This window comes from Ascaphus truei, chromosome 1 (assembly GCF_040206685.1).
Source record: "Ascaphus truei isolate aAscTru1 chromosome 1, aAscTru1.hap1, whole genome shotgun sequence".
Taxonomy (NCBI): Eukaryota; Metazoa; Chordata; class Amphibia; order Anura; family Ascaphidae; genus Ascaphus; species Ascaphus truei.
In genome coordinates, this window is record NC_134483.1 from 487,647,842 (window position 1) to 487,670,358 (window position 22,517).

Here is a 22,517-nt window from a genome sequence, read left to right on the forward strand (position 1 = left end):
AAGCAGCAATTCCTCCCCTCCTCCCCCACATCGCATTTTATATGGAATGGGAATCTGGGGGCCCTCCAGTGCTGAACCAAGTTCATTTCAACTCCAACTGCCGCTCCAAGGAAAACAAGAAGGCCTCTCAAATCTACCATGTCACAAGGGCCTTTAGGAAGCCACAACATAATCCGGCTTCCTATTGGACGGCCCTTTGACCACCCAGTAGAAACCAGAAATTGATTACAGTAACTTTACAGCTAAGTATCTCGGTAATCATGGGGTCCCCAGAACTAAAAGTAATGCTGCTCAGCACTGTAGGGCACCCCGGTTCTCATCCTGTAAATCAAAAGGGGGTTAGGTACGGCGAACTGCTGCTTTCAGATATGAAAAAGTGTAGATATGTATTGTCTGAGACTGTGTATGTAAGATGCGTTTGATCATTTTATTGCCATTTGTGCATGTATCTTTGGTGCACAGAGATTTGACCAATATTTCCGAAATTGTAGTATGTATGACCTCGGTAGAACTCATCAATTTAATAAATTAAATTTTAAAAAAAGCTATAATTTTACCTGATTTTTAGGACCACAAAATATAAATGAAAAAAAAAAAAAAAGGTATAAAGTCAGAAAATCTCTATGAAGGTTAAATTATATAGACTTATATATATAAAAATTAGGATTGTTGTCAGAACATGCGGCTTTTTCAGCATCTACATGCGGCTCACATCTGTCCGCGGCTCCCCAGCTGCTTCCTCTCCCCCTCACTGGGTTACCGGTAGCTGCGGAGAGGGGGACGGGTGGAGCAGCCGGCGCTGGTCTGGCCTCTTGTTGCCTCTGGGCATCTCCCCAGCTGCTGGTATGCCTCCTGTACTGTCCCACGTTGTACCTCTTTAATGCCGGCGTGCACTTCTGACGTTACAGAGCGGCCTGGCGTGGGACAGTGCAGGAGGCATGTCAGCAGCTGGGGAAATGCCCGTAGGCAACAAGTGGTGTGTATTTATAGTCTGTTCAACTTCAGTGTCATGACGTCACGTAGCGTCACGTTGTCATGTAATTTGAAGCCGCATGGCCCTTTTCACGGGAGATACAGGGGGAGACACTGAAGTTAGAAAGACACTGCAGCACCCCGGCGCAAGTAACACTCGACAGCGGGCAAAATGTACTCGCCCCAGGCGAGGGAGCGAGTGCATTTGTCGAGCCCTGCCTATTAGTGTGTGTACAGTATATGTATGTGTTTGTGGGGGTGTAATATTCATTAATATGTTGCAGCTCGCTTTCATATTATTTGGACAAAGAAATGTTTTTATAAAAAGGCTCTTCTTCCTTGAAAGGTTGCAGACCCCTGGTCTAAAAAAATTGATCACTATTTTACACAGTGGTAGTATACTGTAGGAACTAGATTGAAAAAGAGTTCTGGTGCACACGCTTGTTACATTGTCAAGGGGGAAAAGGGCAGAAATAATAAGTCAAGACCCAGGAAAATTGAGATTGAGAGTAGTTCATTACCAATTTAATTTTAACCAAGACACTTCACTTTGGTTTCAGTGCTTGTGAGATTTTTCCCAACAGCTACTCCAACAGCAGGCATCTAAATACATTAACTACTGACTTGTGATATGTAGTGTGTAATGCGACCTGAAGATACAGAAATAAAATGTAAAATATGCTTCGGTGAATGATTCCTCGATTAGGATGGTCTCTTCATTTAATTGAAAATGTCCAGAGCACATTAAAATGTCTTAGTTAGCTTAATATTCCAATATAACTTATTATGTGCCATGCTGTGAAGTATATTTGTCGAAGCATACAGTAGAGGGCTATAATTGAAAAAAACAAATACCTGTCCATCTGTGAATGTGAATTAGAGCTCAAGGTTTCCCATTAGTTTAATAATCAGATTAAAATGAAATATAACTGGTTGATCATTTTTTTTTTTTTTAAACAAGGGAGTTTATTTATACATCTTTGCAAGCTGAAGGGTTCATAGAGTAGTAAGCTAATGAATAAACGCACATGTTTTTGAAGTGAAACGTCTTTGCTGGCGCCTGCAGGGTTTTCATGGGAAAAAACCTTGCGTTGTAACGAAAAACCGTAACGTGAGTGACGTCACGGTTGCGCTCACGCATGTGCACAAAAACAATGCCTGATCTCGGTACACGCACCAGCAGCAGGACACAGAGACCACACAGACACTTGCGCACACCACAGCACCCCGACACACGCATGGACTGACACAGATGCACACACTTACTTACACACATGGAATTCACAGTTATTATAAATATAGACGTGCAAATAGCTAAAACACATGTTCTATATCAAACTACTTTGCGTTTTAGCACTGAAATTGTGTTTTGATTTTTAATTAAAAACATCACCATCACAAATACAATTTCTGTGACAGAACAGTGACAAAAGACAAAGAAGTTTCACTTAAAACGCGCGTGCTCGGCACAAACACCATTGATCTTTTTTTTTTTTTTTTTAAACAAAACACGGGAGTTTATTCATACATCTTTGCAAGCTGAAGTGTTCATACAGTAGTAAGCTAGTGAATAAACTCATGTTTTTATGAACAAATATTGTAGTCAATAAAATGGATGAAATACTGTACATTTTTTTTTAAATATATAAACTAAGAATAATGAACAAACTGGTTTCATCAGAAGTATTGCATTGTTGTTTCATAAACAATGTATTCTTTGATTTACTAAAATGGGATTAATGGACATTCTATAGTACAATAATGGATGACATTTTAAATGACCCTATGCTGTTAACATAACAGAAAGAGTGCTGGTATGCACATAGCCCTTCTACCAGTCTAGAAATCATTTTATTCTCTTAGCCAACCGTACCTGCGACTCAAGACCTGCATGGATTGTATTTCTCATCCCTTCAGGAGCCGAAATGTCAGTGGCACTTTGTCCATTTCGGCAGCGAAAGGGAGAAATGTTGAAAACAATAAACACAAAAGGCTTTTTGTACTCCTTGATACCAAGTAATAGTCGGTGGTACACTGGGCCCTTGTATCAAGTAAAAATATTTATCTTCTGCTGTGTTTTAAGGGAATTATCTGGATCAGGGAATAATACATTTGAATTTCAGAATCACTAAGTAATATTCATGTTGGCAAGGACTCAAACATGAGCAAAAGTTTCATCTGTAGCCTTTCCAAAAAGATCTGAAGGGCAAAGTAATGCATTAGAAAACGGAGTGCAAAAAGAATGAGCATGATTAATCATGTGCCAAATTTCCTTGCTCATTTCCTTTCTGACTGTGATCAGAGATTTAGTAACCAAAAATGTGAATCTTATAGAGGTCTTTTCAAAGGGAAACATTCATTGCTCTATCCTCTAGGTTTGCTTGTGGTGGGCAAATACTCAATCTACCTTGCATTTTTCAGTTTAAAATTAAATGTAAAGAATGCAGAAGGGCCTAACCACCTTTGTATTGGAATGTGGAAGGGCAGTTCATGCCAGAAAAGTACACAGCATCAAGACGTGGGCCGCAATTCACTTAGAGCCATTGTGGGGCATTGCACCACACACAACCTGACATTAACTGCTACTGGAGGTGGAGGGTTGGTCAGCGCACGGGATTTAACTGCTACTGACAACAAAAGACAAAAACACCCAATGCTACATACAATGTGACAAAATAAATAGTTAAATACTTCAATGTTAGTATTCTCATGAGAAAGGGTCATTTCATTAAACCCTTTGGCCAAAGCATTATAAGCCTGCAGCCACTTGCTGGTACTGTGTGTTTATTAACTGCTACTGACCAGAATGACGCCGCCGGAACGGGTGCGATATCGGAGCTTAGTGAATCTCCCACTTCGTGATTAGGCTTGCAGACCCTAAAAATATTGACTTTTGAAAACCAGGCAGCAAGAACCATGCTCCTGCTTAATCTAAAAAACAGCACCCGTCTTCCTGAAAACTTCCAGCTGCATGTCAGGCATTTATGATGCCTCACAGATGGGGACAATTTTATCTGCAGCCACTGGAATGTACTTGTTTGACGGTCTTTGTTGGGTATCTTCTTATAGTTTCAGTTATTCAGTTACTTGCTAAAAAGCAAGTAACAATTATTAACATTTCTAGAAACTTTGGAATTAGATTAGGTGATAAAATTAAAAGCACCTTTATTACGTTGCCAAAGTATCATGCATATACAGTAATTACTAGCTGGTTTGCATCACTATTTTAGTTATTTTTAAGGTCTAATAATGATTAATACCATAATTTTGTGATGTGATATGATTTGTGATACTATACACGGGAGGCCCTTACTTTTTCCAGGCTCTTTATACAACTTTTCTGTGTGTATTAAAAAAAGTAGCACTGAGAAACACTTCATTTACTGCATGTGCTTTCTTACCTAGCTACAGTATTTCGCTCAGTAAATGAAACCCATACAACCCGAGTGTTGAGCCTTCTTAGATTACAGCTCAGCACACCAGCTTTTTCCATCACTCACTGCTCGTCTCCTCTGTGTATTTTTGTATTCTTTTAGGTGACATTTAAAATGTAATTACCCCAACAGTACAAACATGCATCTTATGAACTCGACATTCAATTAAACTAAACTATAAACGTCATTTAGACTATAATATTCAGATATTTAACATCTTATTGTTGGTTGCCTTACAAACAAGTGGACTATTATTCATTAATAACACACTTAAGTGATGTTTCTGTTATAGTTATCATCTAAAACGAATTGCCTTTTCAAAGAACGTACAATTAAGCTATAGAGGAATGAACTCAATCGAATCCAGTAAATATTAAATATGGCAAGTCCATTATTACCACAGTTTTGGATATAGAAATCCTCAAAAATAAATGTACATGCAATACTAAATAAAAAAAAGTTAATAAACCGCATTAACGAGTTGTTGGCAACCACATTTTTGTGCATTATTCATTGTGAAATATTTTAAAATCAATAATTACTATCCCGCCCTTATACCAAACCACCTCTACTCTAGTTTTCACAAAGACACACCTATTAAAATAAAATATAGCAGCAGTATGCTAGGAAGGAGTATAATTCACACAATATGATCTCAATTAGATTTGCTGTTCAAATCACTCCTTTGGAAATTCCAAAAAATGGCAAATAATAGCTGTGCATTTTTTTCATCTCTTTAGAACATTTTAATCACAGGATTCCCTGAAAATGGATTGTTACCTCTGTAAGGATCTATATGTACTTTATGAGTAGCATAAGACCTTCACAACATCAAAGATTCCAACACTGAAGAAGTGTGGTATAAGATTACTAACCTATGAGGAATTTCAAAGTACTGTATATTAAAGCAGCAATCACCATAGTTATTCTTTATATATTATTTTTATAGCATAGAAACCAGGAAGTCCTCCTGAGCTGTGCCTCATTGTTCTGAGCTCCGGTGATTTCAAGGTTCCTATAATATTTACCTTTTTTGCACCAGTGTTTCTATCTGGTCCCTTTTTGGAAATCAATACACCTACATTCACGCCTCACACCCATGGGACAACATCAGTGCAAGAAATTGCAGCTTCTTATTGGATGACCACAGCGGCCATGTTGGACTGTAATTTCATTTTAGCGGCACAAAATTTAAAAAAAAAAAGGAAATATAAATGGGTCCACGGGGATAGGAACAGAATTTGAGTTTTAGAGCCCCCCTGCTTTAAATAAAGATAAACTTAAATGAAAAGGTTGTCAAACAATTTAAAAATGTCCTTAAAAGTAACCACCTCTAAAGCAATCATTTTTTAATAATTTTTTTTATAAATGTACTGTATGTATTCTTTCAGCAGGACCATGAATGCAAACATGTATTTCAATGAAATGTTTTCTCCTCCCTTAGCATGCTCCCATTCCTGTCACAAGAAAGGGGAGGTGGAGAGAGTCCCAAAGCAATGCTCAACATGCAGGGTCACCACTGAAGGAAGGAGCGGACCATGTTCGTAACCCAACATTAAGGTATCCAGAGTGCCAACGTTTAAGAATATGAAAAGATCAGCTATCATCCCATTTTTGGCCAACCTCCTCTTCCTTGCTGTTTTGAAGTTCAGTCTGTGACAGGCAAGGAAACCCAGTGACGTCTCTGCCACACCCTTTAGGGTTGCTGCTCAAGATTTAATTGCAGTGGTGAATGATGGTATCAATCTCTCAAATTCAACCCCCTAAAAATGCCACTGTACCTTTTAACATTGCAGAGTTGCAGGTCTATCATTTAAAATGAAACTGGAGCTTTTTGGACCATCACATTATTAGTTACCATAAAGAACTTGATGTGACCTCTACTTAGAGTAAATGCCCCATTAAGGAGCTATAATATTAGTTATGTGCTTCGGTTATGGATTCATACCAACTCAAACAGGTTTTTCACAATACGAATTACTATGAAAAACTTTAAGGAAACACCATGAGAGTTTCTTAAATGGGGAAAAAAAATGGAAATGCAGGGCTATGGCTCCCATATGTTATATGATAAAATCACAAAAATAGCATTACTGTTCTGGAATCCTATTAATAAAGATATTTGTATGTCCAACTCAGTGGTTCTCAACCTTTTCTGAGCAGAGGCACTCCTGAATGACTTTTTAAATCCCTGCTATCCCCTCCTCGCTTACACAACACATTCACCCTCTTTTTCACACGCACACTCATACTGACCACACACATCCACCCCCCTTCTGACACACTACACATACACACTCACACATCATACTACTCACTTCACTCCACATGTAAACCCCCTTCTTGCACAGCAAACGCACCCTCTTTCTCAACCAATAAATACCACATTAAACTCTCCTCTTACTTATACCACATACTTTCCCCTACCACACAAAGCACTAGCCGCCCACCCTTCCCACACAAAGCCGCCACACATACCCTCTTTTCTCCCACCTTCTCATGCACCTCTAACATGTCAGCTGCTCAGCAGGCACATCATGCGCTGTCTGGAGATGAAGAGGCTACCGCTCTCTGTGTCAGGGCTGAGAGAGAAGAGGCAGATCACAGCCGCCACATCTCGGGCATCAGTGCATGATGTGCCCTGCTGAGCATCCAGCTAAGTTTATCCCGTGGGGCAGCGACACTCTGGTTGAGAAACACTTGTCGAAAACAAATCATGTGTGATGTGACTTGCAATTTCATAAACATAGGTACTAGATTAACATTTTTTAAACCAATTTCTACCCTGACCCTAAAACAAATAATTTTCCTCAGCTTAAGAGCTCATTTAAAGTACGTACTTACCTACTCTGCAGATATAGCTTATGTACTATATAATTCTCTATATAGTTTTGTTAGCCTAATAACATGTGGGGTAAATTTATTGTTATGACCATATTCTTCCCTAACCTTTTGGGCCCGTTCCTCACACTGTTCCACACAGAGGAGTGAGTATGTCTCAAAGGTAATCTTTTATCAGTATGTGCTCAAGCTTGCCCGGCTTTGGCTGTAACAGCATTGCTACAATTATGCATTGTGCACTTCTTATCCAGATTAATATTCAGAACATTTTTTGTGGATAACATTTATAAGCTGTACCTTATCTAGCATATATTTTATAAGCATGGTTTACTTTCTTGCCGACTGTAATCCTTATGCTACCTCACTGATTATTTCACCGTAACATTTTGAAGTAAGGAAGAAGCATGACTTGTTCAGAAGAAATAAGTGCTCGAGAGAAAATTAATGTTGGTCTATTTATTTACTATTAACGATAACTAATGCTTTTGATACAAATTACAAGTTTTATCGGAAATACTGGATGGCCCAAAAAGCTCGTAGTTTTAGAATGAAAAAGAAAACATTTCTACGTTTTCTCTGAAGTTGCATGGATATTAGTTAACTAATGTAGAACAAAACACCAGTGCAAAACTGTTGTCAAGCATGAGCCATACATTAATCCTTTCCCGTTATTTCATATTTAATAAAGGTTGGAGGGAGGGAATTTACATATTTTGCCCAAAACAACAAGCGTACCAACTATAGTAGTTTCTGGCAAACAATAGGAGAGCAGATCCTACACTACTGTATACAGTACAGGAGGGCAACGGGTATATGGCGGGTTCCGTTCCAGGGGCCTGCCGTATAGTGAAAATCGCCGGAAAGCAGATCCGGCGATTTTCCATTCTGCGCATGCGTGACCTATGGTCTGCGCGCGCAAACTACAATATGCACATGCGCGATTTAAGCTCCAACATGGCGGCCCCCTTCTCGGCGCCGCCGTATCGGCGGATCGCCGAGAAGCGGGGCCCTGCTGTACCTACAAATCCTTTGCTGCAACTCATGACCTGGATGATAATCTACTTTATTTTACACAGAGCAAAACTCTGACAGCAAAGCCCTTACAAGTATGCTCATAGTCTGCCTAATCGGAAAGGCACTTGTTATTGAGTGAGGAAACAATGCAAAATCCACAATTTATGGCAAGTTCACTATCACTGTCCCCATTAAAGCAGCAGTCCAAGCTGCTGTTTTTTTTTTTAATTCCCCCCCCCCTTTATTATGTGCATGAATACAATCCACACAATGATAAGTAATTAGCTAAATTGCCGATTGATATGTTCTCCTGTGATCGATTGGCGAAGATTCGGCTCGAGGGTTCACTAAATGGCTGTCAGTGGAGCAGAAGAGGACCAAAGATGCAAAGTTCTGTGGGGAAGATCATGTGACCAGGCAGGCATTAGATACAATTGGTGCACTGCTAGAGAGAGATCAGGGCTCAAAAGGGGTGTGCCAGAGCCTTTTTCAGAAGAGGACGGGGATGTGATTTTGTAAATGGTTGCTATAGAAACATAAAATACTTGTTATATTATAATACATTAAAAAAATCCCTTCAGTTTTTTTTTTGGTTTTCTTTTTAATGATACAAGTATTTTCTCATGGTACAGAACAGATTTATTTAAAAGCACACATATAGGATATTGGCCTGCAGCTTTAAAGTAATTTGCACAGATTCCAAAACTTTGGATAAAAAAAAAAAAGGATGACATTACATTTTGTGGTAAATGGCACATCTTTTCTGAAGAAATTCATCCACCTAAGATGCGATAAATAAATCGCTATACTGGCACCGTTGCAAATAATTCTTGGATGTCCGTTACCTGCAGTGTCACTATACCCGGCCTATTGAACGTCAGCCACAGGCCAAATGCTGCCCAAAAGGGCTTAGATGTACAGTGTATATTTATATTTTTTGGTATGTATGTCAAATTACCTACCATCAATGTTTTAAGTATACAGTATAACCTGAGAAGTGAGGCAAAATAAAACAGTCAAAGTTCAAATTAAATTTCACAATACTGATGCCAGGGTTGGTAATAGATACTGTATGAATAAACCATGAAACTAGGCAATCACTAGAAAGAACACATTCCTTTAACAGTAACAATTTCAACTACCTTGTTCAGAACTTCAGATACAGAAAGGTTTGAAAAATGTCAATACAGAAGTGTAATATTAGTTAGATTGATAAATACCATTACATATTTTTAGCATTACCATAATTTGAGATAAAAATTACCAATAATGTTAATTGATTGTGTTTTTTAAACAAAATAAAAAAAAACAGGAATTCAGAAAAATAACTATTTGCTGTTTAGTCATGCGTTGGGCACAAATTAGTAAGAATATGTTTCTGTTAAAAAATAAAAACAGGGGAAAAAAAAGAAGAGTGTACAATACTGTGTATATACAGGGAAAGCATTAATGCTATTCCCATAGTTGCTCTGTCAAACAAATAATTATTACCGATGTAGCCTAGTGCTCCTGGCTACAGCCTTCTACTGGCCTCAACACTATAAATCCTGATAGGAACAGACAGTGTTGGGTTGAATCTCCTGCGCAGGGCCTAGCCTGCAGTTGCAGCCTGGATGGGTACTATGTTGCCTTATCCAGGGGCAGGCCTAACCCGGCAGTTGGAGTGTCATACCTGGGGGGGTACTGACTCGGTCACCTGTATATGGTGTGATGACTGTCACTACCTAGACCTGTCCTGTTATGGGGCGGGGTTACAAGCCCTTCCCCGAGTATAAAAGCTAACACTCCACCAAATGGAGGTGGTTCATTATGGGATAGTGCGATACCCTTTTCCCTATCAGAGGGTTAAGGAGATTGGGAGGGCTCTTGGGACTTCAAGCCCCTGGGGCCTGCTAAAGGGCTGGAGGATGATCATGCTTATGCAATAAAACTGCTGTTGGATCAACTATGGTGGGTGATCATTGGAAAGGAGTATTCTCTGTGGGGACCATCCTGCATTCAGCAGGATCCTCATGGGATGGTAATGCCCAGTAAGAGCCAAGAGAAAGCCTGGCCTGTTGCTGCTCCCAAACATCAACTGCAGAGCCACTCAGACTTCCTGAACCAGTAGGTGAGCTGCAGTACCCAGGGAAAACACCCATGTAGTGGCCAGATCTTCCGTGGCAGGAGGGTACAGGTGCTACACCTATACTGAAGGAAACATGGCTCGCCATGAAACAGGTTAAAATGAACAGCACTGCAGGGGTTTAAAAGTACTGCGAAAACTAGGGAAGAAAAAATTTGACAGGTTGCCATGTGCACATTTCTCAGCATGAGACGTCTAATATAGCTGCAAGCTTTGGTTTATTACAATGCATTCTTTGGTGGGAAATGAGGAAGGTTTTACTAAAGTGACTAGTTTGTACATGTAAATTAATTCAAATTAATTACCAAAATGATTTTAATATGGTAAAACAAAATAACACAGCAACAAGGGGAACATACAGTATGGTCCACGACAAACAAAAATCACGTTACAACTTGCATAGCAACTTGTGTTGTTTTAATAATGCAAGCACTACTGTAGGTAATGAAGGGGTCCTACAATGCATTATATATCTAAAGGGTAGATTTAAAAGATTGAGCACCCGTCAATATATATATATTTTTAAATTGCACAAAGTAGGCAGTGGCTGATTTTCTTTTCGCAAAGCTGCTCTACCTCTCTCCTGCTCGTTTAAAAAAATGGAGAGACTGTGAACAACAATGATGCTCGTCATCACTGGGGTAGAGCCAAGCAAAAACCTGGGGTGCAGGAACCAGCGGAAATGCTCTTAATTTGAGAAGAAATTGAAATGTAAACTTTCACTTTAAGGAAAATGACTGTGTATGAGGACAATAACATTTGTATAAGAAATAAAGATTTCTATATATATCTATATATATCTATATATATCTATTTAAACAAAGGGGTAAGATATTTTGTTTATTCATTTTTATGGGACTAGCACCACCACTGTTGTTTACTCTATAGAATGCCAGCTGCTTGTTTATGTATATATCTATATATAGATATATATATTTCAGTATTAGGTGATACCTTTTTTATTTGAACTAACAATTTATGTCATAGGACAAGCTTTCGAGAGTTTTCCTCTCTTCGATATAGATAGATAGATAGATATATAACAAAAAGAAGAAACAAAGAGTAGCGCTGTAAGTGTGATAAGTGAGTTCTAATGTGATAGTGAGTAGGAGTAAATTATTAAATAATCAAATAGTGCTTGTATAATAATACTAAATAAATAATTAAAGCAATAAGAGAATTGAATAATAATACCATATAACGTGAATATCAGAGAACAAACCAGTCCAAATGATGGAAACAGATGAGAAAAAAAGTCCAGATACAGAGATTGTCAGTCACAATGTGGAGTAGGCTGCTCCTTGGTTGATCTAGCCAGATCAGGAGAATCTATAAAACAAAGACAAAAAGAAGCGCCAGCTCCATGGCATAATATTGTTTGTAAAATGGACAATTTATTAAAAAGCAGAAAGTGACCGCCAGGAATTGCACTCACTTCAAATAGTGAAAAAGCGTTCAAGGGAGACAATCTGTAAACCAGCTGAGACTGCAGGAGGATAAAAAGCCAGGTAATTGCTGTAGATATACACAAGCAGTAAATGAGGAAACTTATCCGTGGCTGGATGGGAAATAGTAGTCAGTTTGTGAGCAGGAGGGGTGATGATATTAGGCAGGTAGCTGATACACCATCCGGTGTAGTAGGAAGATATCCAAATGTCAGCTACTTCAGCTACTTTTTCAGGATCGGTCCTTTGAAAAAAAGTCACTCGTGACGAAACGCGTTAGGACGTTGTGACGTAGTGACGCACTGATGTCATTACGCAAGTTGAGGCTGTGTCGAGGTCTGCCAGTCTCTTACTACATGAGGAAAAGTAGAGGATACTTCCGGGCAAAACGGAGCTGTATTTACGGAGTTGGGTGTTCTAAGGTCTAAATGCTGGGACTATGATTTCACGTCAGGCACATGGAGTGAAGTAGCTGACATTTGGATATCTTCCTACTACACCGGATGGTGTATCAGCTACCTGCCTAATATCATCACCCCTCCTGCTCACACACTGACTACTATCTCCCATCCAGCCACGGATAAGTATCCTCATTTACTGCTTGTGTATATCTACAGCAATTACCTGGCATTTTATCCTCCTGCAGTCTCAGCTGGTTTACAGATTGTCTCCCTTGAATGCTTTTTCACTATTTGAAGTGAGTGCAATTCCTGGCGGCCACTTTCTGCTTTTTAATAAATGGTCAATTTTACAAACAATATTATGCCATGGAGCTGGCGCTTCCTTTTGTCTTTGATATATAGATATATATATAGAGATATAGATAGATAGATATCCATCAATGAAGGTTGGGCATATGTGTGCATTTTGGACCCAATGCACCACTTTTTGTGATTATCTCTTGTGCTGTGCCGGTACATTGGATCTCTAGGGATCCTTACAGATTGTATATATGCAGGGCCCGACAAACTGGGCCAAAACCCTCTCCCCTTCCATTCTCTACACTCTCCCCCCCATCCATCCTCCCCTGCACCCCTCTCCTCTCCCCCTCCCCTTTATCCTCCTCTCTTCCCCCACTTCCTCCCTACCTCTCTCTCTACCCCCTTACCCTATCACCCCTTCCACCTGTCTCCGCTCAGCCCCCCCTCCCACCTCTCTCCGCTCAGGCCCTCCACCCTTTCACCTCTCTCCACTCAGGCCCCCCCACCTTCACCTCTCTTCACTCACGCCCCCCCATTCCCCTCTCTCCACTCAGGACCCCCGCTTTCACCTCTCTCCGCTCAGGCCCCTCCCCCCCTTCACCTCTCTCCACTCAAGCCCCCCTCCACCTATCTCCACTCAGCCTATACCGCCTCTCTCCCCCCATTGGTCAGACATGGTCATGTGACCCTGCGCTGCGCAGTCAAATTGAACTGTCTCCCCAAGCATGAAGCTTGGGAGAGCGTACGAGTGCGCGCGCCGAGTGAGCGTGGAAGATACAGATTAAAAGAAGTAAACTTGTCAAGCACTGCACGCCTAGCGCGCTCAGTGCTAGTGTGAATGCAGCCTAAGGCTGCGCTTATAGTGCCGGCGATGGTGACATCGTGTCAAAACAAATGCATTGCCGCCGCGTGCGCTTATAGTAAGGGCGACGCGACGGCTTGGTCGCGATCGCTGGAAGTCATCTCAATTTGATTTTTACAGCGACCGCAGCCTGACGTCACCGTTGCGTCGCTGGCACTAAAAGCGCAGCCTTAGGAGAGTCAGAAATAGCAGAGTCACAGCAAACACACACACACACACACACACACACACCAGGACAGTCACAGAAAACACACCCACACACCACTCTACTGCCCATGCTGCTTCCTCCTCCTCTGCATGGCCACACCCGCAGGCTCACAACGACACCTCCTGATTGGCTACTGTTGGGTAATGCAGCCAATCAGGATAAAGGAAACTGCCCTGCTCTGGGAAAAATCGGGGAAATTCCATGGCACCCTTTTGATCCTCTCACGGAACCGCAGGGTGCCGTGGAGCCCCGGTTGGAAAACACTGACCTAATCAGCACACCATAAAAGTTTCAGGCCAACCTCTCAACAATTTCCAATCTCGTTTTGTTGCATCCTTGATTCCCAAAGTTTTTACATTGAACAAATTATGTACCTTCTTATGATTACAAGGAGAGGATTATAGTCAATACAAAAAGCTAGCATTTACCTTCAGATGTCTTCCAGCTCTTCCATAGATCCTCAACTGTGATGTGTTTGTCTTCTCTGTGCAAATGGTTGTGCTTATGTGAGGCATCTTTGTATTTCATATCTTCACGTAGAAACTGTAAAATATTGTAATGTATTCTCTTTAGACATGAGCAAGATGAGAACTACCTAGAGGTCCAAATGCCCAGTTTGACATTAACATCTACATATTGTGATTCAACCAAAATAAATTGCATTTTTTAATGCTGCTGTTAACTAAAAACCCTAACGAAACATTTTGTTAAAAAAATAATAATTGTGAATTGTAAACATAGAAATCATGAAAATTACAATTTTTTAAAATACAAGTATACTATAACGTGTGAAGACACTGACTGGTACTGAGTTTGAAGCAGGGGAGTCTGGTTCAATTTCCGGTGTCGGCTCCTTGTGACCTTGAGCAAGTCACTTTATCTCACTGTGCGTCCGGCACCAAAAACATAGATTGTAAGCCCCACAGGGCAGGGACCTGTGCTTGCAAAATGTCTCTGTAAAGCTCTACGTAAAACTAGCAGCGCTATACAAGAACATGCTAAAATATATATATATATATATATATATATATATATATATATATATATATATATATATATATATATATATATATATATATATATATCAAAAGAGTCACATCATAAGTGTCATATCTAAAGTGTCTACAAGAGTTAATTTTGGAGTGAATCATCTCTGGATGTTTTCTTTCTTTATCTTTAATCATGGATGCATTCTGAATATCTGGACTAATATTCTGATTAATTTCATCAAACAGGTATGTGTCTGTATGCTGACTCAATCAATTGAGAGAGAATTGATAATCTAACAATTTGGTATGTGTCTGTATGCTGACTCCAATCAATTGAGAGAGAAATGATGATCTAATTAACTATTTGGTGTGTCTGACTTGATTAGGCAAAACCCTCCCTTAAGTATTAGTCAAATGCATGTGATTAGGGTACTTAAGTGTAACTTGGCTGTGAGCCATATGGCTGTGTAACATCAATAGAGTCACATCTTACGTGTCATATCTAAAGTGTCTACAAGAGTTAATTTTGGAGTTGAAATTGGAGGTGAAGATTGGAGGAAGATCTAGACTCTGCATTACAACTTTGCCATTGTGAGACATTCTCTTTTAACATCTGTGATTACAGTACTTGTTCATTTTTATCCTCCATTACCTGTGAAGTCTCTCCACCTGCATCTTACTATGCCCTCCCTACTGCTTTTTCTGTTTACGGTTTCCTCACTCCTTTGTGAATGTCTCTGTTCTCTCCAACTTCCCCGCTCCACCATTATTTATACACCCCTCTCCCAACAACTTCTATACCCCTCAATAAAAAACATCCACACAAATCCTCTATTCACACCCACTATCTACTCCTTCCCACTGCTGGGGATCTCCCCATAGCCTGAAGTCAGACATACACACCTGATCTCACTCATGCGCCCCTGCCATCTCTTCCCCTGTAAATGGTGTTAACCTTTTCATTTAGTACTCACCAGCCTTAAATCTCACCCCACAAATCAAGTATCCCAATAGCCTGCCCTCATGGCTATTGTCCCACACTCAGTCACTCCTACCACACATTGTGACCAAGCACTGCCATCTACAGAACTTACTCCCTCACCTACTGTCTCTGTAAGTTTCCCATTAAACCTCATAGATTGCAAGCTCTTCGGAGCAGGGATTTCCTTTCCTATTGTCTGATTTTGCTGCACTTATTATATAATTAATTCCCTGTACTGTATTCTTTGTGAAGCGCCGAGTACACTTTTGGCGCTATATAAATAGACATTATATATATATATATATATATATATATATATATATAAACATACACAGGGGATGAATACCGCATCAACTGTCAATTAATATATGCAATGTCTAAACCTATCTTAACCAGAAAAAGTAAATCTGAGAAAGAAATCACAGAAAACACGTTAAGTGCTAGGCGGTGCTAGAGGAAAGGGTAAATGTATACACACAAAAAAGAAAACCTCTAAAAAGCACTTAGACAAGTATATGCAAAAATAGTAATGGTAATTTATTAAATCAAAAAATAATGAAAGACACACACACACACACACACACACACACACACACACACACACACACACACACACACACCACGGGCGAGTGCATTTTTTGGGGCGCTGTCGAGTGCTTACCTGCGGCGGGGTCCGGCGTTCTCCGTCTTCTCCACTGTAAATTGTACTCTTTCCCCTGCAGGTCCTGAAAAAAAAGGTCGCCATGGCATTGCGGTGTCATTTTATGCCGCGCGGACCATTTTTTCAGGATCTGCGGGGGAAAGAGTACCTCTTGCCGGGGAGAAGACGGAGATCGGCCCGCGCAAGAGTCGTAAGGGTGGCAAATGGGTTTTCCCTAGTTTGTCAAGATATATATATATATATATATATATATATATATATATATATATATATATATATACACGCTCGCTCCCAAACAAAATGGAGAAAGTACTTAATATAAACAATATTTTAATTTGAGATGGCCCACCATAACTTATATAATGTGTGGTTGCAATGAGAAGTAGGAATAGGTTTCAAAGTCAATATAACCAGCCTCACACTGAAGAGACCCAAAAGGTCGAAACAGATGTCCGAACAGGTTTACTGGCTAAGCACTCTCACTATGCACCATCCCGACTCTTGTGTTCCGCTCAAGGATGTCTTCTCTCTACCCTTTTGTATCTAAAGCCCTCTCCCGCTTTAAACCTCTTACTGACTGCCCCACACCTCTGGAATGCCCTTCCCCTCAACACCCAACTAGCACCCTATCCACCTTAAAACACATCTACTTAACGAAGCATATGAGTAGCTCCGTGGCTAATACTATACACCTTATACAAAGCTTGGCCCCTTGCAGACGCACTTACCAGAATGCCCTCCTATTGTCTCCGTAAATTCTTCCTACCTACCAATTAGATTGTAAGCTCTTTGGAGCAGGGACTCCTTTTCCTAACTGTAACTTTTATGCCTGAAGCACTTATTCCCATGATCTGTTATTTGTATTATTTGTTATTTATATGTGTGACGGTAGGGGTAGCCATTCTTCATAATAAAGGTGAAGCCCGACTGGTTACGCCTGAAAACCGTGGGTCCTCGGTAGCCTAGAAGCACTATAAGCCGGGGACACTGTGTATGTGTGTTATAAACTTTCCTGTTTTGTCATCAACCTGGGATTTCGGAAGTGGGAGTTTCAAGGGGGATATTTGGGTAAACATGTATTTAAAAACTGTGTAGGAGGTCGGGGGGGCAAAGATACTGGTAGTCCTGTACTTGTACTTGATGAGCAGGCAGGCTCTGCGGGGACGCCAGTGAATTACATCGGGGCTGCACAGTTTCCCTCAGAATCCTGGTTTTCAGTCCCAAGTATCGCAGTCCCATTTCTCCACATGTAGTATGTTCCCATATGTTTCATATACTTTATAAATTGTATATTCATCTCAATACAGACATTCCTGGTAATCCGTGAGGTAGCCAGGATGTCTGCATAGAGATCGTGGATCAAAGAGAAGGGAAGTCGAGAGGTGTTAAGAGCATTTGGTGAGCGGGTTAGGGCAGAGAACCGGGTCTGGGAACAAGGACGCCCCCTGCGGGGGAGACACTTTGTTCTCCCAGCTCGGTAGAGCCTTCCAATTGGCCAGTTCAAATTTCCCGCTTGCCGGCGTAATGACACATCCTCTGATGCGCACAGCCAGACGAGCCCCCAGCTCTGATTGGCTGATACAGCTACAATCCATTCTCTGATTGGTCTCTGATTGGCTGATACAGCTACAATCCATTCTCTGATTGGTCTCTGATTGGTCGCCAGCCCCTTCTCCATGTTGAACATAGAACAGCGAGGTCTATGTAAGGGGACTGGCCGATCAGAGAACCCGGCTTCTTGGAGCTTGGGTTGGTGAGGCGCTTGCGGGCTTTTCAAAAGAGCTTTGCTCCGAATAGCAAAGCACTCGGCACCTGCCTGGGTGAGACCAAGTTCTAAGTTAGCAGCAAGTTCCAGCTTGGGAAGGTACGGTGAAGTTACAGGACCTGGAGCGGACAGGGCAAGCCTTCAGAAGTAAGCGCTCTAGTTGAGGCTAGAGACTCTCTCCAGACCCCCAGTTAAGTGTGTATTCTTCTGTATTTTGTGAATCATTGTGTGTCTGCTGGTCTCACCATAATAAACCTCATTTTATTCCACTACCTTGTTCTGCCTGGTGAATTGATCCCGGATGGTAAAGGTGTTAAAAGCACTGGTCTCCCGTGATAATATGATTGTCACGTGTATTACTATTGCGTACTTGGAGGGAAGGGGGCGGTGGGGTGGGACACTTGCAACAGCTCTATCGAAAGGTTTGTGGTGTGTTGGTGCTACAATCTGGGGTATAGGTAGGAACAGCGAAGTAAGAGAATAGATACCCAATATACGAGAGCACTCAAAACAATAGTAATCAATGCAGAGACAACCTCGATACAGGTTCTAGGTAGATCTAGTGGGTCCCTAAAGAGGGACCTATGTAGTGCTTAGTATGAATTGATGTATATATTACAATAAATGTTATTGTGAGCTATGCTCAAATAGATAAAATATATGTGTGAACACAATGTGAGCCTTGGTTGGAGTGTCCAATGAAACTCAAAAACTGAATCCTAAATAAAGTAGCAAATTTAAAAAGAGAATACACTGCAGATAGAGTATGTATTACTTGTCACACTACAGTGAGTGCTATTGAAGCTCAGTGTTGTTAGAGTGTAAGTAAGTATTCTTATTCTCCGACCAGGTGGCTTATAACCGTGATGTGTGTCAGAGTTATTGTTGCAGGCAATGTAGTGATCATGCTTGGCACTAGATACATTTCAGGGGGGATTGCCAATTTACCAGCATTTCAACACCACAAATATGACCAATTTATAATGAGTATTTATAATCCTCCTTGTACCAATCATGAAGTGGAAACATATATTAGACTCTGTGTCGCAGACAGATTTCCTGGGGCCCAGGATTAGAACCAATCCCATGTGTCGATGCCGCTTCGGCCGCCCCCAATTTCGAGAACTTTGCAAGCCCTCCTTTTTCAAACCTGTCTTTCTCTCCCCCCTCTGTCTCACTCACCCCCATCTTCCTCACTCTCTCTCCCTTACATCCCCTCTCTTCTCTCACCCCTCCAACCATCACTCAATCCCCTTTCCTCACACGTTTCCCCTTCCTGCCCTGGCCAGCCGGCCGGACACACACACACACACACAATTTCCCTCCCCCTGCCTCCCAATACAATCCCCATTCACACAATTACTCTTGCTACTGCCCGCCACCCACACACAAATACACTTGCCACCCCACCCAGGAATTGCCCCCGCCACCCCACCCAAATACACCTATCACCCTCTTCCATCCCCCCCCCCCCCCGCACAACAGGAACAAGTATGTGCATTTCAAAAGTAGTTCTTGAGAATATTGTTTTATGAAATAGTTTTGTTTGCACAGTACTATGGAACTTTCTGATGTTATCTATGTCAGCTTCAGAGGTATACTGAGAGTGAGTTAGCAGAACCTGTCCGGGAGACAAAGCACGTTCCACGATACATGCCATAAAAGTCCATGGCAGATATCACCAATTTGGCAGCGACTCAAACAGGGCCTCCAACAGAAACTGGCAATATAAGAATAATTCAGGCAGACCTGGGCACTGTGTGAACCTAGACAAAACCAGAATAATGTGACAATACACTGCAACACACCGCGAGTTACCTTGGTCTAATCAGCTCATCAGGGACATTCAACCTGGCCATAAATATACTGGAGAAGGATCCCAGAGCATTCTATGCAATAAGGAAACAGCTGTACCACCTCATACCACCAATAAGAGTTTGGATGAAAATATTCAACAGCATCATGCCCATCCTTCTCATATGGCAGCGAGGGTCCTGTGACATACAGTACTCAGACTCCCCAAAATGGGATACCAGCCCAACTGAAATACTGCATCTGGAATTCTGCAAACACCTTCTCCAAATACACAGAAGTACATCAAACAGTGCATGCCGGGTTGAGCTGAGGAGCTTTCCTCTATTGCTCACTGTACAGAAGAAAGCACTGACATTCTTGGCTCACCCAAAAAACAGCCATCCACAATCTTATTGCTACAGAGCAATGGGAAGTCAGAAGCTCCTCACTAAACCCTGCTCCAAACAATTTGTCCTCTCACTCCCAGAACAAAACCCCACACAGATCAGCAACCTGCCAAAAAAACATATCAACTCAATCGCAAGCGGAATGAAGAAGCCTGTATGTGACTATGTGGAAAAATGATATCCAGCGCTGAAAGAAGCTGGAGACTTACCACAGCCCAAAGGTAAATGACACAAAGAAGAAACAGACCATGGGCTAATACAGAATGAGCGTCCACAGCCTGGAGATAGAAACAGGCAGATAGATGGTACTGGAAGCCCTGGGAGATGAGACTGTACCAGAGATATGAGCTAGGAGAGATATAAGATGAAACACTTCCTGCTGCGCTGCACACAATACTCTGAAGTGAGGAGTGCCCACTTGGAGAACCTCACAGCCCTTATCCAGAACTTTAATAACATAGAGAACCAAAAAATAGCGATCCTCCTAGGATAGGGGTCTGCAACCTTTCAAGCAAGAAAATTCATTTTATAAAAAATGTCTTTGTCCAAAATATTCAGAGAGCCGCAACATGTGCATGAATATTACACCCCCACAAATACATACTGTATGTAGCCATGGCTGGTTCTGGCTATACTTCTGCCCCCCCAACCTCCCCGCTGTCATGTAAGTCCTGGTAGCTGCAGGCTGTGGCAGGCTATCATCTTGGGTTTTCCCCATCCTCAGACAGCCTCTTTGAGTGACTGGGGTGGAGGTGGAACTTGGTCTGTGTTCAGCCAATCCAGGTGCAGACCTTGTGCCCTCCCCCTCTGCACTAGGGAGGAAGCAATTCCAAATCATAGTCAGTCTGAGTCTCTCCCCCTTGGGATAGAGACGTGCCTTGAGCCCCTTAAGGCAGCTGACTGCAGTTAAAGATCTACAGTTTAAGGCCTAAATTCTGAGAGAAGGCCAGGCACCATGCAGAAGTCTGGGACCTGTGCTATAATAGAATGCATTTGCTGTAACACCATCTGCAGTGGATGCTATAATAAAATGGATCCTGTTCTATATACCCCTGTCTGAATCTACAGTCAATTGGGTAGAGGTATGCTTGATGACTTTCACAGTGGGGACTGTGTCCAGCCACGCTAGAGCCTGCTGTGAATGGAGGCGCTAGCACCGGAGAAGAACACAGCCTGTTGACATCCCAAAAGCCTGTCCTGTTTCCCTATACAAACACGGACCCTCAGCATCTCCTGAAACCCAACAGGTATGTAGCACCACACCACCGGTAGCAAAGGCCAGATCTCGCAGAGGGGACGCGCTACACATACATATCGTGTACATACTAATAGGTATATACTAGAGAAACTCCCGCTACAGCTTAATAATAGTACAGGTAGTCCTCGTTATCCAACATTTCACTTTACAACAAATGGCATATCCAACGCTTTACAATGCAACTCTAGGGACCGTTTTACGACGCCGAAATGCGTTATCCAACGCTCACTGCCACTGATTAACTGATTAACACGGGACTCACTTTACAACGGTTTCACTATCCAACGCAACTTCCAGAAAGGATTCCGTTGGATAACAGAGGACGGCCTGTGCTGATAGAATGGTGATGGTGCTATTGGGGCGGTATAACCTAACAGCTGTAGAGGACAGGAACCCCAATTTAATAGCACTCTACCACTAACTGGGTGATTAATGAATGAATTTAAATATTCATTTTTATTTAAAATATTTGGTTATATTACGCACATCTGATTATAAGACTGAAAATGTAAGATTATTGTCTGATACAGCCTGTTATGAACTCTGAATAGAAATTCAACCATCAAATACATTAGCATTAAATCAATAATCCTACCCTGGGATTATTTAGGCAGTTTGTAGATATAATTGTGATGTTCCAGTTAGGAAGTAGTATATACTTCTTTACCTACCTCTGCAGTCACTAATCTTGAAAGATATAACAACTTGAACATACCCACTACATACTTAGAATAGGAAGTACAATGCCGATTGCATAAGTATGTAGTAATGTCAAATGTAAACAAAAAAAAGGCAGCTTGGACAGCTGCTTTAAAGCTTTTTAATTTGCCTACTATATTCAATGCCTGAATAATTGATAGAACCAATGCTTCCAAGTAGTACTGATTTCTACCCGGTAGTAACTGCGTGTGTGTGTGCCCCCTGTTCCTAGAACTGCAAAATCTGCATTGTCTATTAATATTTGAAGAAATCTCTCCATATGCAGTCTTACTGTTTGCGAGCTTTATAAGACTACATACGAATTTGTGCCTTTCAAGATAGGCAAATATTTACATTATG

The 22,517-nt window shown here is 41.3% G+C and overlaps 1 protein-coding gene across 4 annotated transcripts in view; it reads right to left on the reverse strand.

The window, feature by feature from the left end:
- The window catches only part of STIM2 (stromal interaction molecule 2), a 154,702-nt gene that overhangs the window by 25,283 nt on the left and 106,902 nt on the right, over positions 1-22,517 (reverse strand). For 3 of the 4 annotated variants that reach the window (XM_075568178.1, XM_075568184.1, XM_075568202.1), the window contains one exon: positions 14,031-14,145. The exons of the other annotated variant lie outside the window; for it this stretch is intronic. In XM_075568178.1, the coding sequence (XP_075424293.1) occupies positions 14,031-14,145 (115 nt within the window). The remainder of the gene's footprint in view (positions 1-14,030; positions 14,146-22,517) is intronic. 4 annotated transcript variants of the gene reach the window in all.